The sequence below is a fragment of the Syngnathus leptorhynchus genome, chromosome 6 (genome assembly GCF_054491065.1).
Source record: "Syngnathus leptorhynchus isolate UIUO chromosome 6, UIUO_Slep, whole genome shotgun sequence".
In the NCBI taxonomy this organism is placed as follows: domain Eukaryota; kingdom Metazoa; phylum Chordata; class Actinopteri; order Syngnathiformes; family Syngnathidae; genus Syngnathus; species Syngnathus leptorhynchus.
The window spans coordinates 3,052,166-3,067,765 of NC_141200.1; the positions used below are offsets into that span (position 1 = coordinate 3,052,166).

The following is a 15,600-nucleotide window of genomic DNA, read 5'->3' on the forward strand; positions in this document are numbered from 1 at the left end:
ATTTTTGTCCTTTTTTGCCATCCTTTTATTTTTTTATTTCACTAATGTCCACTTTCAAGCAGCTTCCCTGTTTTGGAGAAGTGGTGACTCATTTAATTACCGGGAACATGTTTTTCTTCTTACACGATGTCGTCTCACAAGCCGCCGTGCGTAATGTCGAGGAACAAATACATTTCCCTCTGTTTTGTTTTCTCGCTAGCCATCTGCTGCGGCTCCCGTCTAATTTTATATCAATACCCCAGTGTGCCATTCAATAATGGAGCAAAACAATCGACACGATTACATGCTAATTGCACCCTCGTCGTTTTCAAATGAAAGTTTTGGCAAATCAGCAGATCAAGGGTGCGAACTCCCATTGATGTAAGTAATAGTACATAAAATGGTCAACTAAATTTTGCTTATTTACCCCATACTGTCTCTGCAAACTCTCCATCCAGCCAGTGATGAACAACAAAAAAGGAATAAATGCGAGAGGTGCTAACATTGCAGAGTGCATCTCACTTTTCATCCACAGCAAATGCACTGTGCACATAATAACTTAATGGGATTGCACAGAAGAGCATTTATTATTTGCATAGCGTATAAGAAGTTTAAATCCCTAAATAGAAATATAATACAAACAAAAAGTTGGTCACAATTTCATGCGAAACATTTGAAGTCCTTTTGAAATCAAAATCAAGAGTGGCCCAGAAGCGGCGCCAAAAGCAAATCACGGCCATCTGTCGTCGTGACAAAGGTGCCGCCACGAGTCTTCCAAGTAAAGCGCCAGCGATTCCGTGGAAAAACAATCGTCCGCTTCATGGCGGCTTCAGGTTAGGCAAGTTGAAACGGGAACACCCAACTTGTCTGACTCAAGACGGCACAAAATCGAAACTTCCAGTCACACTTTGTTTAATTGTGGTATTGCAACTTTATTTGTGTGAGGTTGTAACTTTATCCCCATTATTTAAAGAATGTATCCACAATATTTTTATTTTCTTTTATTTATCCAAAATATAAAATATTGTATATTTTAATATGAATAATTTTTCAATTAATCAATTTATAATCAACAATAATGTATCCACAGTATTTTTCATTTATCCAAAATATAAAAAATTGTATAATTTTGATTAAGTAATCACTATTTGTAAAGACTTTGATCTTATGGTAAAAAAAAAAAAAAAAAAAATCAATTTAACCTCAGATTATGAAATTTTCAGCGCCCGTCATAGCGTGGCCAATCTCCACGGCAGTTAAACGCCGCCGTCAATTCTGACGTGATCAAAGTCCCAGCTGACAGCTGCTTGTGGACATGCTGTTGATGCAGCTGTGAGATACCATTGTGGCCTTCAGAACTGTTTATTTGAGCGGGAATTGTCACCCGGTCCATATCGTACGGCTATTGTTCCATTATGTTCTTCACCGATGCGGACACACACGCACACAATAGAAGTCAAAAGTCAGCGACTTGGTGAAGTGTTACTGATCTGTTGATGCGGTGCCAGATACCATTCATTCTTTCATCCTGCTTAGCTTTATGTAATAGTGTAGCTTGGCTCACCAAGTGACTTTAGGGGCTTTAAAGTCCCATCCACTGTGTTTTATGAATGATAAGTCACACTCCCCCCCCCCCCCCCCCCCCCCCCCCCGTTTGGCTGCAACTTCTACTCTGGTGTGACTTGCACATATTAAATTTGACCTCTGTCTGTCAGCCAAATTTCCCATTTCCTAAAGTTGTCAACAGCAGTGAACGAAAATGTGACTTCACTGTGTTTTTTTTTCTTCTTCATGATAAATTTTTGGATTGTATACTTTGGAGGGACTTATATATGTATATATAAAATATATATGTATATTTTTTCTTAAGATATCAATATATAATTTATTATTATTATTGTTGTTGTTGTTATTATTATTATTATAAGTCGGTATTCCAGTTTGCACTCGTAAGACCATGCCGAAAATAACCCAAACCTCAGTTTTATCAATTGTGTATTTTCTATTTTTGATAAAACAACAGTTCTACAATGCTTTGACAAGGGTAACTTTCCAGTGGTAAATTTAATTCCTTTTGTAAATGTGTGAGCATCCAAGTGAGAGTCCAGCATGTGCGTGTTCATTGTCTTATTCCTTTAATTGTTTTTATCCGGCCGTAATGGTTTCAGCTATTTCTTTTAAGCGGTCACGCTACATTTGCCCGGGGAAACTGCCCCGTGTCTCCAAACGTGAAAAGAAGCCACTTGAATGTAATCATTCAACACTAAAAAACAAAAGGCTCATCAATTTTAAAATGGACATTTTATTTTTGTAACTGTTCGGGATAATTATCCACGTCCATTAAAACTTCCCAGAGGGTTGAAAACACTTAATGCCGCATGAAAAAAACAACAACAACAACAACAACACAAGCTCGCCTTGATGACGGCGACGGTTGCCGGTCACATTTTGTGTTTTTTGACGAGGTGTCGCTGTTGCTGTGTTTGCTTCCGCAGGGAACGGCTTCGCCAACCCCAGGGGCTCCCCGGGCCTCCTCTGCGCGCCAAGTGGCAACGGCTTGGGGAAAGTCATGCCCAACAAGTCACCGCCACCCCCCGGAGGGAGCATGGCAATGGGAGCCCGCAAGCCGGACCTGAGGGTCGTCATCCCTCCGTCGAGCAAAGCGATGATGCCCCCGCTGGTGAGTAGATGGACTCTTAATATGCGCCACATGGACGCAAGTGTTGGGCTATTACATCTGCCGGCATTAGCAAATGCAGCAACCGGGACTTTCAATGCGATTTATTTTATTTAATTTTTTTGCTTTGTATTAGATTTTCAGAGCTTTATGAGATTTTAGCAGAGCTGTTTTTCGTCCGACGCATCCCCACCGAGACTGCGTGCTGCTTGGGTGCTATCACGCCTCATCATTTATTCGCAATTAAGGACCAGGCTTTGTCTAATGGTGATAATGAAGATGTAGGGCACCTTTGACCACATGGAATACACTTTGTTTTATTCTGGATTTACACTTCAGGTCCAAGTGCCCACCACTCTCATTTAATACGTCTGTTTGATTGTCTATTGCCATTAACATTTTTAAGTTGCACATATCCCATATGGCTGTGTTTATATTCATAGAACACAACAAAATTAGACTTGTATAGAGAAGAGCATAAAATAAATATAAATCACTACTGGAGTTGGTGGCGTGTGGAATTAAGCAGCAAAATATTTTTTGTTTTGTCCAGGAGGTAGCCATTTTGTTTTTGACAGTCGACTGAAAATGACATCACAGTTGCTCAGGGCTCAACAGCCAATCATGAGTCGGCTTGCAATTGTCATGACCAAACTCAGAAAAAAGGTTAGCCGTGATTGGTCGGTACCTGAGCAAATGTGATGTCATTTCCAGTCAACAACAAAATGGCCGCCAGGCTGCTTAATTCAGATTCCATAAACGCAATATTAATCACAATGTCGTGTTAAATCTAGTGGAGGCTCAGATTAGATTAAGAAAATGTTGGGGTTGACTATACCTTTAATTGATTTCACATTTCCCATTTGCCATACACACCGTTTTAAGAAGCAGGCTAGTCGGCCATGTCTGAGCCTTTCAGATGCCTTCACAAGCATTTCAGAGGTTGGCGGCTGTGGCGGGTCTGCAGACAGCCTGTCATTAGACCGTAATGGTATTAAATTAATCACGTCTTGGCATGACAGAGTGTAGATGAAGACTTAATCAGGGGGCCCAGGGTGTGAGCCAGATAATATCTTGTCGCCCTTGTCGCGGCTTACTCATGCTATTGATTGAGTGCGTGTATTAAGGCCAAATGATAAATGGAGTAATGGAAGTATTCAAAATTCAAAGTTGTCTGTTTAGTCTTTTTATGAGCATGGCAATCTGCACTGTTGTTTATCAGCTTCCAAACAACTTTTGCAACTCTTCCACCCTCGCAAGCCATTCACACGTGGCGCCGTTGTTGTGGCCAAACGTGTGAAGTCAAGGCGTATCACATCTGGCGCTTTTTTTTTGCTCGCAACAAACAATCGGAGCGTTGTCTTGTAACTTTTCTCCGTTCTTTTGCTCTGTCGAGGGCAGTCGGAGGAGGAGGAAACGGGGTTGGTGAGTTTTATCTAAGCAAGTGGCTGACTTTGAGGCATCGTGCTCAGATTGGAGATATTATTTTAAAGCAGGATGTACACAACTAAACGGATGTTTTAGTTTTGTATACGAGGGCTGAAAATCAGACCAATTATCTATCGGCATGTGTGTACCCTGCGTTAGTATGTTGTTGAGAAAGAAGCCATTTTGTCTCACTGCATGTTTTGGCTTTTGGGCTTGTGAAAATTGCCTCAGCCTGTTCACTTGGCTCCTCCGCATTCACGTAGGCCACTCCACGCTCGGACTGTGAAGGACTGGTGTGTGCTTGGGTTTTTGTGTGTGTGTGTGTGTGTGTGTGTGTGTGTGTGTGTGTGTGTGTGTGTGTTTTTGTGTAGCATTTTCAGAACACTCCATGATTTTTTTTCCATCAGGAAGATAAAGTGACATCATCTCGAATGAGGTCATTGTGTCAGATACATGTTGAAGTCATCTGGCCTCAGAGTGCTGGAACAATGCGAGGAAGCTGTCAGCATGATGATGATGATGATGATGATGATGATGCTACTACTACTATGGCAGCCGCACACGTTTGTTGCATTACGTTGGCCATCATGTCTGACATAGATTGTTGCTGCATAGCTGCACTATGCAGTGTTGTTTGTTGTGGATTAAATAATTTGGCATCAAAATACAGCAAAATTTACATTCCGTGATCCCATGATACTAAATTCATCCCTTGGGTATTGCTTTTCAATGCATGACATTTTAAAGAAAAAGTTGAGGGTCTTGCGCTGTTTATGTTGGATCAAATCAGAGCATAAACATAGCATACGGAAGGCTACAGCACCACCTTGTGGTAGAAAGTATTATTAAATCCAATGAGCGCACTGTAGAATGGCACGCATTAGTTGCCTATTCATTCTTTTTCTCACTGTTCATATAAATATAAAAAACTGTGTATTAGTAATCCTAATTATTCAAATTTAAATAATTGAATCAACCAATAAATATAAATAATACATCGTTTTAAAGACTGGTATTTAAAATTTAAATGAAATGAAATTAGAAATGTATCAAACACATTTCTTTTTTATTTTTCACAACTATTATCTATAAATGCATGATAACATAAAATATGAAATGACATTAAAGATATTTTCATGTCATACATATTTATCCAACTTCTGTGATATGATGTGATTTGAATTCAATGGTTTTTTTTTTAGTTTTTTTTGAAAACACACAATTTATAATAAAAACCTTTGAGAAAGACAACCATGTAAAGTCTTTTTGTGTTGTTTTTGTCATTGCAGAACACCCAAAGGATAAGCAGCTCCCAGTCATCCCAGCCACTGGCCACTCCAGTAGTATCGGTCACCACACCCAGCTTACCTCCACAAAGCCTGGTCTACTCGGGCGTGCCCACCTCCTACAACCCTGCCGGTAAGCCCGACCCCCCCCCCCCCCCCCCCCCCAAAAGTCTCACTTGGACTTTGATTGACGACTGCACTTTTGTCATCATGATGGAGTGGTTTTTTGTTTTGTTTTTTGCAGAGTATTCCCTGAGCAGTGCGGAGCTCTCCTCCCTACAGGGCTTCAGCTCTCCGGGGCTTTCGCTGGGCTCCATGTCAGCATGGCAACAGCATCAACTGGGCCAAGCCGCGCTTAATTCTTTGGTGTGAGTACCGAGGACACGCCGTAATACCCTGTAATGACCTCATCGATGCGCTCGAAGACATTTGTAGTCTCGATAGTCCACTGTTGCATGTCGTTAAACACGTATTTGTGTCGTCGTCTCCAGAAGCGGCGGAGGGCACCTACCTCAGGGCTCCAACCTCTCCGTTAGCACGAGCCAGAGCATCAACATTAAGTCGGAGCCCATCTCGCCACCGCGAGAGCGCGTCACCCACTCCGGTTTGCCGCCTCAGCAGTTGCCGCACCCGCAGCAGCAGCAGGGGCCCGCCCGGCAACAAGAAGGTCTGGGACGCTCGCCCGCCGACAGCCTCAGCTCCTCCTGCAGCTCCTACGACGGCAGCGACCGCGAGGACCACCGGGCGGACTTCCACTCGCCCCTCGGTCCGGGCAGAGCGCCGGCGGCAGGCGACAGGGAAAGTCCCTCGGTCAAACGCCTGCGCATGGACGCGTGGGTGACATAGAACGGCCGGCGGCGGGTGCCGAGCAGGCAAGAGCGAAAGGGTCCTTCCAAGTTAATGATCTTTACCCAACAACCCCCCCCGGGTTCAGTTTGTAAACGAAGCAGGTACTGATTGTCAGAGAAGCGTTCCCAGACAAACACGTTATAATCGATTGTTTGTAGTCATCTGACAATTATATTTTGTCGTCGCCGTTTCGCTGTTGTGCTCGCAAACAATCAGAGAGCAGGCTGAGGGCCACCATTTTTATTTTTATTTTTAGAATCATGCTGTAAACATACACACACGCGTTTATGGAGTCATGTTAAGTGGCCTCTAATTTATTGAATATCAAATGAAGGAATTGGTGGCCAAAATGGCCTCGTGTTCATGTTGCTGTTAAAGGGGACATATTATGGACTGTTTAAATGCTTGAGCGATAATCCCCACGCTATCCGCAGAGGGGAGGGACTGAGCCCTGGAGGGGAGGAAAAAAAAAAAAAAAAGGCTTTGTATACAAGTAGAAGTCCACATGCACGTGCAGCAAAGACTCTCCGTAACCTTATTAGCAACCCAGGCTAAACTAAGCTTCCTCCTAGCATAAAACGCAAACTGAATAACTTCACCAAGTTTTATCTCGACACTTCCTTAATCTTTGTGGAAGTCGTTATCAGGTCAAGGTGAGATGAAAACATTTTGTAACCACTCTCGAAAACCGTCCTTGTGTTGGTGGTACGCCGCACAACGTAGAGGAGAGGTGGGATGAGAAGTGGCTCATTTGCACATGACAGGATCGCCCACTCGAAAAAAAATTGTAGTCTCGATCTTTGGAGGTGAAAAAAAAATGCATACTATGTCTCCTTTAAAGTTAAGAGTAAGCATGAGTAATACAATCCTAAACTCGTTTTTTGTTTGTCACGCTCAAATTCATCTCCAGTTGAAAGCCAGACAATTGTTTTCACTTGTAAATATCCAGGAGATCGCTTGCTGCTCCGAAATTTGAATTCTGTTGCGATTTTGACGTTAGAACTACACATATCCACCCGCACATTGACTTATGATCTAAGGCAATGTTTCCAACGTTATGAATACAAAGCTATTCTGATTTGCCAGCGGGATAGGCAGGAAATTGTATTCTGCCATCTAGTGGAAACGCATTTAATTCGCTCTGCCCGTTACTACTACGTGTCAGTGACACAGCCTCGACTCGTTTCCCCCCTCCACCATAAGCGAACACGCGACTCGGCAAGAACATCCTGGGCAAACGAGCCACTCTCAGAAGGCGTCGCGTTGCATTGGCCGTGCGCTTCTTGCTTCATGGCGTTAGTCCCAAGTACACTACGGTAATCTATGCAGTTTTTAAGCATACACGTTACATGTGATCCACATACTATGATGTCATAACATAAGCAGGATCCACATCTCATTATTTTTTCTGAGGGGGTCCGCAAAACAAAACCAAAATGTTTTACAAACCCTCAAGAATAATCAAAAAATACCAATTAAGATTCTTTATAGAACCCAGTTGGGAATGTTGACAAAAAATCCTGATAAAATGGGGAAATACCCAAACGCTAATTATCTGGCTTGTCACCTGGGGTGTCCAAGCATAATTCATGGGGGAGGTCAGCGCCCCCACAATCCCCCCTCTAGCTCTGCCAGTGCATACATTCATTCACCTCGTATTATGGTAGAACCTCTAAAGGACGACAGAGTTCAAATTTCCAAATTGAAAATTACATAGACTCAATTTGTTTGACTATTGCCATCCTAATAGCATTGCTAACGCTCCAGGCTATGTTTAAAACAACATTTTAACATCAATTGCCTGTTACACAAGCTCTAAACACAGTTTGTAGTTGCAATGGCCAGACACTTTACTATATTTCTGTATGATTTCTAAATATTCACTTAAGTTATTTCCATCATAATTTTTTTTCATGTCATCAGTGCTACCATTCTGTGATGGCGTCACAAAAATAGCCAAAGAAAAAACGTTTTGTGCATGTTGCGGCCTCCCAAAAGACGATTCCAATGGCATCTATCATTAAATGGCCCAAAAAGCATTTTGTTAATAATTTTCCGTAGTAGCTTTAAACATAGCATAACCGAATCTAGCAATAACAATGCGACTCCCAACATAGCAGCACATTTTTAGCACTTGATGCCATTTTACTCTATCAGGGAAGTTTTTAGTCTGAATATGCACATGTAGGAAATGCCTTATCCCAAAGAAATACAACACCACTCAGTAAAAATCACGCCTCGGTTCTCAAGAAGAAGAAAAAGCGCACGGCCAATACACAGTCAGTGACAAATATGGATGGAATGACAATTTGCTTTGCTTGCTAGCTTTAATATATATTAAAAAAAAAAACACAAGTGTGTGTGTTTGCTCAGTGTTTGTAATCCCAATTAGTTGACTTCAGTATATAAAAAAAAAAAAAAAAAAAAAAAAAAAGCTGTTTTCTCGGTTTGACTGCTCGGACCGTTTTGGCGGCACAAGCTGGACTTTGTTGCCAACAATGAAGTTTTTGCCCCCTCTCACCCCCCAAAAAAGAGAAAAAAAATGTTAAGTTAAACTGCTTTTTATTTCATTTTCATCCTATCATGGAAAAAAAATCAAGTGAAGTTTTTATTGAGAAATTCAAATACTATGCTATTAGATATTTGTTGTACAAAATTTGTATTTTCAGAAAAGTACAGTTATTGGCTTTTAATGTGTCATTTAGGTTATATTGTTCTCTGTGTAATAATATATATATATATATATATATATATATATATGTATATATATATATGTATATATATATATATATGTATATATATATATATATGTATATATATATATATATATATATATATAAATAATGACAAACGCTGACATAGTGTTTGTCCTTTTATTGTGAAGATACCCACACATACACACACAGTAAGAAACTTGATTAAACACATCAGTGTATGTTCAGACTGGACGTGGTGTCGAATTCATCTTTGACTTGCTTATTTAATGCAATTATTGTCTTGAAGCACTATTATTGTGTGCTCACATGAAACGACATTTTTTTATATGTATTTTATTTAATTCAATAACATTCATTTATTAAGATTAATATGGTGTACAAAGCCAGTAGACCCATTGGTTTTCTTAAAGCTACAAGAGCATCTCAATAAATGAGAATCTAAACAGAAAGAGAAAACAAGTTAAGAGAAACAAGTTAAAGTTGCTTTTAAAATGTTCCATATTCATTTAATGTGATCTAAGATTTGTTGTTTTGAACAATATTCAAATGTGCTTGACCTAGAAAAACAAAACTTTTCAATTTGTGTTTGACAAACTAATGCAAACTACAACCAATTCAAAAATTACCTTATGTAATTTATTCATGATTTAATTGAACTAATTACCATTTTTTAATTTTTCTTATTTATCTCTTGTCTTTTTACAGTCTAAGCGTTATGATTTAGTCGTTTACTTGTACTTCCAGTATCCGGCCACCAAGTAGTTGCAGTTCCACAACCCAGCCTCCAGGTGGTGCTGTGACACCGCGGATAATTTGTTCAATTTTTAACCTTGAGTTAATTGCTTTGAAGAAGGCTAACGAGAGGCCGCGTCTTGTTCATGTTTCCTAATTATTAACTTTCATCGATATTTAAACCACTAAATTTATGATATAATTGACAGAACTATCGCTAATGTGTCATTTCTTGCAAAACACCAACTGATACTATTCAGTTTTACAGCATTTTTATCGTTATATGAAGTATTACTCCAACATACGGTGAAGACAACAAACAGGTAATTAAACAATTTGTACATTGGCATTGTACAGTATTAAAATATAATTTCAGTTGATACATTATAGTTCTATATTATATTTTGTTCAAATTTGTCAGGTTTTAGGTTGAAATTCTTCAGTTTGTATGATTTTCTCGTGCTCAAGTGAACCATGTCCAGGTAGGTACCCGACTTTATTTTTATTTTTATTTTCTCCAACTTGAAAATGTATATTTGGTTCATTGAAGACTAAATTGTCCATAGATGTGAATGATTGTTTGAAAACATCTTGATGATTTAATTTCAGCTTTAATACTATGATGATGTTACTGCGTGAAAAAGTTTCAAAGCAGAAAAAAGGGAGGTTTACGTAGATCCCTTGTGTATTTAACATGTCACGTCTTCCATTTCACACTATCAAGTGAAGTTTTTTTTCGACCAGCTGTGCAGCAGGCGGGAACAGGTCCAGTGTGCATGTGTAGAGTAACCAAGTAGGCTTTGGGCCTTGTTTGAGTTGCGCGAGAAGGGGCTCGGAGCCACCTGCCGGAGGGGCTTGCCCTGTTCCAATCCCCCCCCCCAAATCCCGCCTTTCAACCAGGAGCCAAGCCGGGGTTCTTTCGTGTGGGCCTGATCCAGCGTTAAGACCTGTGCAAATATTGAACAAGCTTGGGCCCAGACTCAAACGCATCTGTTGTCATACAGTCTCCACTCTCCTGGCGGTGTCCAATGGGGGAGAGACACAGTTGAACACCACCGACTCGTTGGCATTCAGTTTTTGTGTGGACGGGGAAAGATATAGTTTATACTTTGCAAACACAAATGATGAGTAAACAAATATGGGTGGTGATGGGGGGGGGCAGTTTGGAAGACTTGAAATGACCAAGAGATTGCCATTATTTCATATGCCGCCTTCATGTCTGTCCTTTTTCATCTAGGAGTATTTTTGGATAGTCATGACAGGACGGAGAGTTTCACTTGTAAAGCAGGAGCAACACAAAATGAGGCCGAATTGTAACGATTTCCTGCCCCTCTGATCAAAGTAAGCAAATGCCCCGATTTTCAGATGTCTCTAACATAGAGGTTCTCAAATTGGGCTCCGGAGACCTGCCAGGGGTGTGTGAGCCGTAACTCAGGACTCAGCAAAATAATTGTCTTATCATACAAAAAAAAGGTGCATACCTATAAATATCATACAAAAATGTGCATACCTACAAACGGGCAGGGCGATCAATAAAATAAACTTACCCTAACTCCAGCCCAATTAAAAGTTTACATATAATTGTGACAACACATAAATCTGACAACCCTCCATGAAGAAAATTAGGGGTGGTTTAACCAAAAGCAGTTTTATTGCAGAAATGAAGAGGACTTAAAAAAAAAAAAATTACAAAAATATCCCGAGCTAAAATTCAATGTCCCGTTGGATAGCAAAGGTCGCCCCCAATCTCGAAATTGACTTTGTGACATCATTTAAGAAATCATTTGGTCACGCCTCGTAACCTTGAGGGAGGTAGTTTTTTTTAACAGCTCCGCTCCGAAATGCAACAGTTGCATTCTCGCAGGTGTTGAAACTCGCCTCGCAAGACAGGTACGGCCAGTCTCAGCCGAGTCGGTGGGGCCACACCCACCGATGACCGACTTCTGACTAGTGCCTTTGGATGCGCGACTTCCTTTTCAAACAAATACATAAATATGATTGCGCCGCCTCGTTGAAAGCGACTTGGATTTTGGGACGCCGTTTGACAGAAGAGGCAGCTTGTTTTGAACTTCACTGCTCTCACAGAGTAAGTTGATGAAGAAATCTTCTTATTTTCCTTTATGTTGAATTTATTCTAATTTTCGGAATGTAGCGAGCTATTTTGGCATTATGAGATAATGGTTACGATTTCTGCTCTCAGAGTAAGTTTATGAAGAAATCTTCTTTTCCTTTATGTTGAATTCATTCTAATTTTCGAAATGTAGCGAGCTATTTTGGCGTTATGAGATAATGCTTAAGCTTTATAGCACTGCTAAAGTTTCCTATCAAACTAGATTAAAAAAAAAATCCACTTTGTTACGAGTAGTTTCATTTGCATTTGAGTTTGAGACACCCGTGTGAGTCACAGAATAGTGCTTTGTCATTCATTATATTGCCATCATCATTTCAAATGTTGTCTACTCTTTCATTCCCAAGGAACCACACAAAATGGAGGGGAAGAAAAAAACAGTCATGGACAATATTCGCTTGAAGACAAAACTGATCAATCTGATGAAGCTGCCGGGTAAGAAGGCGGCAAACAAGCAAAAGAAAAAAGTACCGGTAGCCGTCCGGCGCAGTCTATCCGTACCGGAACTGAATGTCAAGGAGAACGAAGCGTATCCTCCAATCAGCGCCTTGGTCAAAACATCCGAGGCCATATTTTTTGGATTGAGCGATAGCGATTCTGCCGCGAGCGGCTCCATCCACGATGGCCCGACTGCCACGGACGGCGGCTCCGTTAGAACTGCTTCGCCGTTTAATCTCAGTGAGGAATTTAATAACGCCGTGATGTCAAGCACGGACAAGAAAGCATACACAAAAGGACCTCTGTTCACCTTTGACCCCGTTCCATCGCCGCGATCCGTTTTCCCCAAATCGTCATTCAGTTCACCGATGCTGAATTCCGTAATGGCCTCTGAACAATCACTGCTGCACGAGGACAATCCGACGGACAAAGTGACCATCGCAGAAGCGCTGGCCAGAGCGAACCCATTGGGAGAACAAGCAAACATCAACGCACAGCCAAGGTTTATGCATTTCAAGCGGGACAGGCCGCTTTCAGGAAAATTCCCACTGTCGGCACGCAAGACGCCCCTGCCGTCGGAGTCTCTCGCTAAACCTGCCGACGGGGTGGAAAGCGTCAGCGAGTATTATTGGACCGGCGAAGACCAGGCGGCCATGCGGTGGTTGACGGACACGGAGGGACTGGACCCCGATGTGTTCTCTGCCATGGCTAATGATTACAGCATTGAGGAATCGTCACTGGAAGGAGCCACTCAGGAGGAAATTGAGGTCAGTCCGATAGATATTCGTAGACTGGTAGGACAAGGCGACAAACTGAACGTAACTCCTCAAACACGGCATCATCGTACGCCATTACGCAATCTAGTTTATTGCCAAACTTCAAAACGTTCGTGGGTACCGCGGTTTGCATTCACTTCCTTAACTTTGTTTGCAATCCCCCGAACAGATGTCCAGTGAACCGTTTGAATTCTTTGAGGAAATTCTTCCCAACCCACTCGAAACCCCAGTAAGTGGCCGCTTCCCCAAAACCTGCAAATCGTTCGACGTGTCGACAAATAACAGTATACATGTGAACGTTTTCCCCCTGGGGGGGTGGGCAGCTTTCGACATCAACTTCGGACCTCCAACTCCAGGCCCCCGTCCAGAGGTACCTGCTCTGCATCAGCTTGAAACATGGACAAAACTTGGTCATTCGAGACAAACGCGGTAGGTGAACAGTACATTTTGCTGGCCCACAAACTGCCCCAACTTGATCTTGATTGCTCAACTCCTTTTAACAAGTACCTTTACTTTCAATCTTTTGTTTTTGGCCAATCGGAGTATTTGAAAGATATCATCTCCCGGCAAGGGTTGTGGTCGTGTGCAGTCAACACACTTGAAAAGTATGCTGTCAGACCAGTAGGAGAGCGCAAAGAATGTAATACCATGCTATTGAAACTCACAAATTCAATCCGACATATAGCGCTTCAAAAACCGGGTGGGTGGATTTGAGCCTTTTCTGGTTGATCACCTATCAAGGCGTCCCTCCAGGCTCACATCCCCGCCCACTGGCAATTAACTGTCTGAGATTCATCATTTTTGTTATTTTAAATGACGTGATCTACTTCAACCTCTTGCCAATCAAAAACCAGCTGGAGGTACATTATTAGGCGTACAAAATTAGTTTTTTTTTTATTTTTATTTCCTGGTGACCTTATTGACCTCTTCCAGAGTCCTATCACTACGGGTAAATGTGAACTTGTGAAAGCAGCGACATCCAGCGGTAATAAATATCGTCACCGGTTGCTCAATCATAACACATTTTAAAGTCATAGGGCCATTGTGGCTGAGCGGTTAAAACATCCACAGACGTGAAGAAGTGGGGATATACCGCCAATAAGTCTGGAATGTATCCCCCCCAGGCCATTCACTGTATTCGAGTCGGACGTCTCAATGTGATGTCAAAGGGCGCCCTCCTCACTGACAAGATGGCACGGCGATGATGCAAGCCACACACGTTCCGTTCCTCGCCCCCCTGTTTGCCCAACAATCAGCGCTGTGCCAAAGGCTCACCAAGGGCGTACATTGTCATTACATATTCTGAAAAGGACCCACGCCACCAGCCCCCTCTCGCACTCTTTAGGTTCCGCCCCCCATTAATTTCCATCGTGACCGTCCTCGCTTGTGCCAGAGCTTTTCTCCTCCCGATCTGCCACATTCTCCTCCTGTCAAGTTGCCTGGAGGTTTCCCTGTCACAGGCTGGCAGGGTGGAGCTGCTGTGGGTCCTGCCTGCCTTTTGCGAGATGTTCATTTGGAGGAGGGAGCTGACAGGCCTGACAGCCCATCCCCACAGGGCCTTTGTCATGTGATTCAAGCATCCCTGCAGGCTCTCGCCAGCACCCCTTTATCCCCCCCCCCCCGCCAGCGCTACACAAACCAAGGCATGGAAATGGCTTTCATTTTTTTTTTTTGGCAATTGCAGAAACAAAGAAATCTCATTCCCTCGCCCCAGACTTTATTAACAAGCCTGGGAGATTAACACCGGTTGCTTCGAGATTCTCGCTTTCCGCTCGTCTCACGCTGGCGAGTGTTTCGGCTCTTTCGCTATTAAACGGCGGTGTGTGTGGTACTCCCCCCTCCCCCTCTGGAATCAGCGTATGTTCTTATATAAGACAATTCAACGACCTCGGCGGCGCGTTATGCTAATCCGTACCCCGTTGTGCTTTGAAGGTACGAGCGACCCGTACGTGAAGTTCAAACTGGAAGGAAAGCAGTTCTACAAGAGCAAAGTGGTTTATAAAAACTTGAATCCCAAGTGGAATGAGTTCTTCTCCTATCCCCTGCGGGACAAAGAACACGTCGTGGATGTCCGGGTAGGCGTCATCTATTTGACACGGGCAAATCACTCTCAAACGATCAATTACCCAATCATGTTTGTTACAGGTCTATGATAAAAACCTGACTAGCGACGACTTCATGGGTTCGAGCAGCATTCAGCTGAAGAATCTCGAACTTTACAAGTGAGTGCTGTTCCTTTACATCTGTGTTGTGAAAACAATACAAGGCAGGTGCAGGCAATAAAATGTTTTTTACAGCAAAAAGTATTTCATAAAAACTGGCCATCAATGTTATTGGACAGCTTTAGCACCAAGCACATAAATCTTTCTTTTTTTTTTTCTTTTGCAGCCACCGCTTGCTAAATGCTATGTTTTTAAAGCCAGTTAAGGACAAATTCATGTGGCTCAACAAATTTGAATTCTGTATAAAAAAAAAAAAAAAATCTGAATTTAATTCAAAAAATAAAACTTGTTTTTCTTATATCCTTAGATTTTATTTAGTTACAGCAAAGAAAAGCTTACAAGATCTCAAGATGTTCGATTGCTATCAT

General features: G+C 42.0%; 2 protein-coding genes across 11 annotated transcripts in view; both read left to right on the plus strand.

Moving 5' to 3' along the window:
* The window catches only part of mef2aa (myocyte enhancer factor 2aa), a 56,458-nt gene extending 46,907 nt beyond the window's left edge, over positions 1-9,551 (plus strand). For 3 of the 4 annotated variants that reach the window (XM_085913995.1, XM_085913994.1, XM_085913996.1), the window contains 4 exons: positions 2,475-2,659; positions 5,374-5,503; positions 5,615-5,738; positions 5,862-9,551. In XM_085913995.1, the coding sequence (XP_085770121.1) occupies positions 2,475-2,659; positions 5,374-5,503; positions 5,615-5,738; positions 5,862-6,216 (794 nt within the window). In that variant the 3' untranslated portion in view covers positions 6,217-9,551. The remainder of the gene's footprint in view (positions 1-2,474; positions 2,660-5,373; positions 5,504-5,614; positions 5,739-5,861) is intronic. The other variant, XM_085913997.1, reaches the window with a different exon arrangement.
* A 238-nt stretch (positions 9,552-9,789) lies between these two features.
* Positions 9,790-15,600, plus strand: part of mctp2a (multiple C2 domains, transmembrane 2a) — a 156,843-nt gene continuing 151,032 nt past the window's right edge. For 4 of the 7 annotated variants that reach the window (XM_085913660.1, XM_085913661.1, XM_085913662.1 and 1 more), the window contains exons 1-6: positions 11,527-11,754; positions 12,144-13,001; positions 13,180-13,239; positions 13,322-13,439; positions 14,943-15,085; positions 15,156-15,232. In XM_085913660.1, the coding sequence (XP_085769786.1) occupies positions 11,629-11,754; positions 12,144-13,001; positions 13,180-13,239; positions 13,322-13,439; positions 14,943-15,085; positions 15,156-15,232 (1,382 nt within the window). In that variant the 5' untranslated portion in view covers positions 11,527-11,628. Of the gene's footprint in view, positions 9,992-10,089; positions 10,151-10,905; positions 11,010-11,526; positions 11,755-12,143; positions 13,002-13,179; positions 13,240-13,321; positions 13,440-14,942; positions 15,086-15,155; positions 15,233-15,600 lie in introns of those variants that run through there. The other 3 variants (XM_085913666.1, XM_085913667.1, XM_085913665.1) reach the window with 3 other exon arrangements.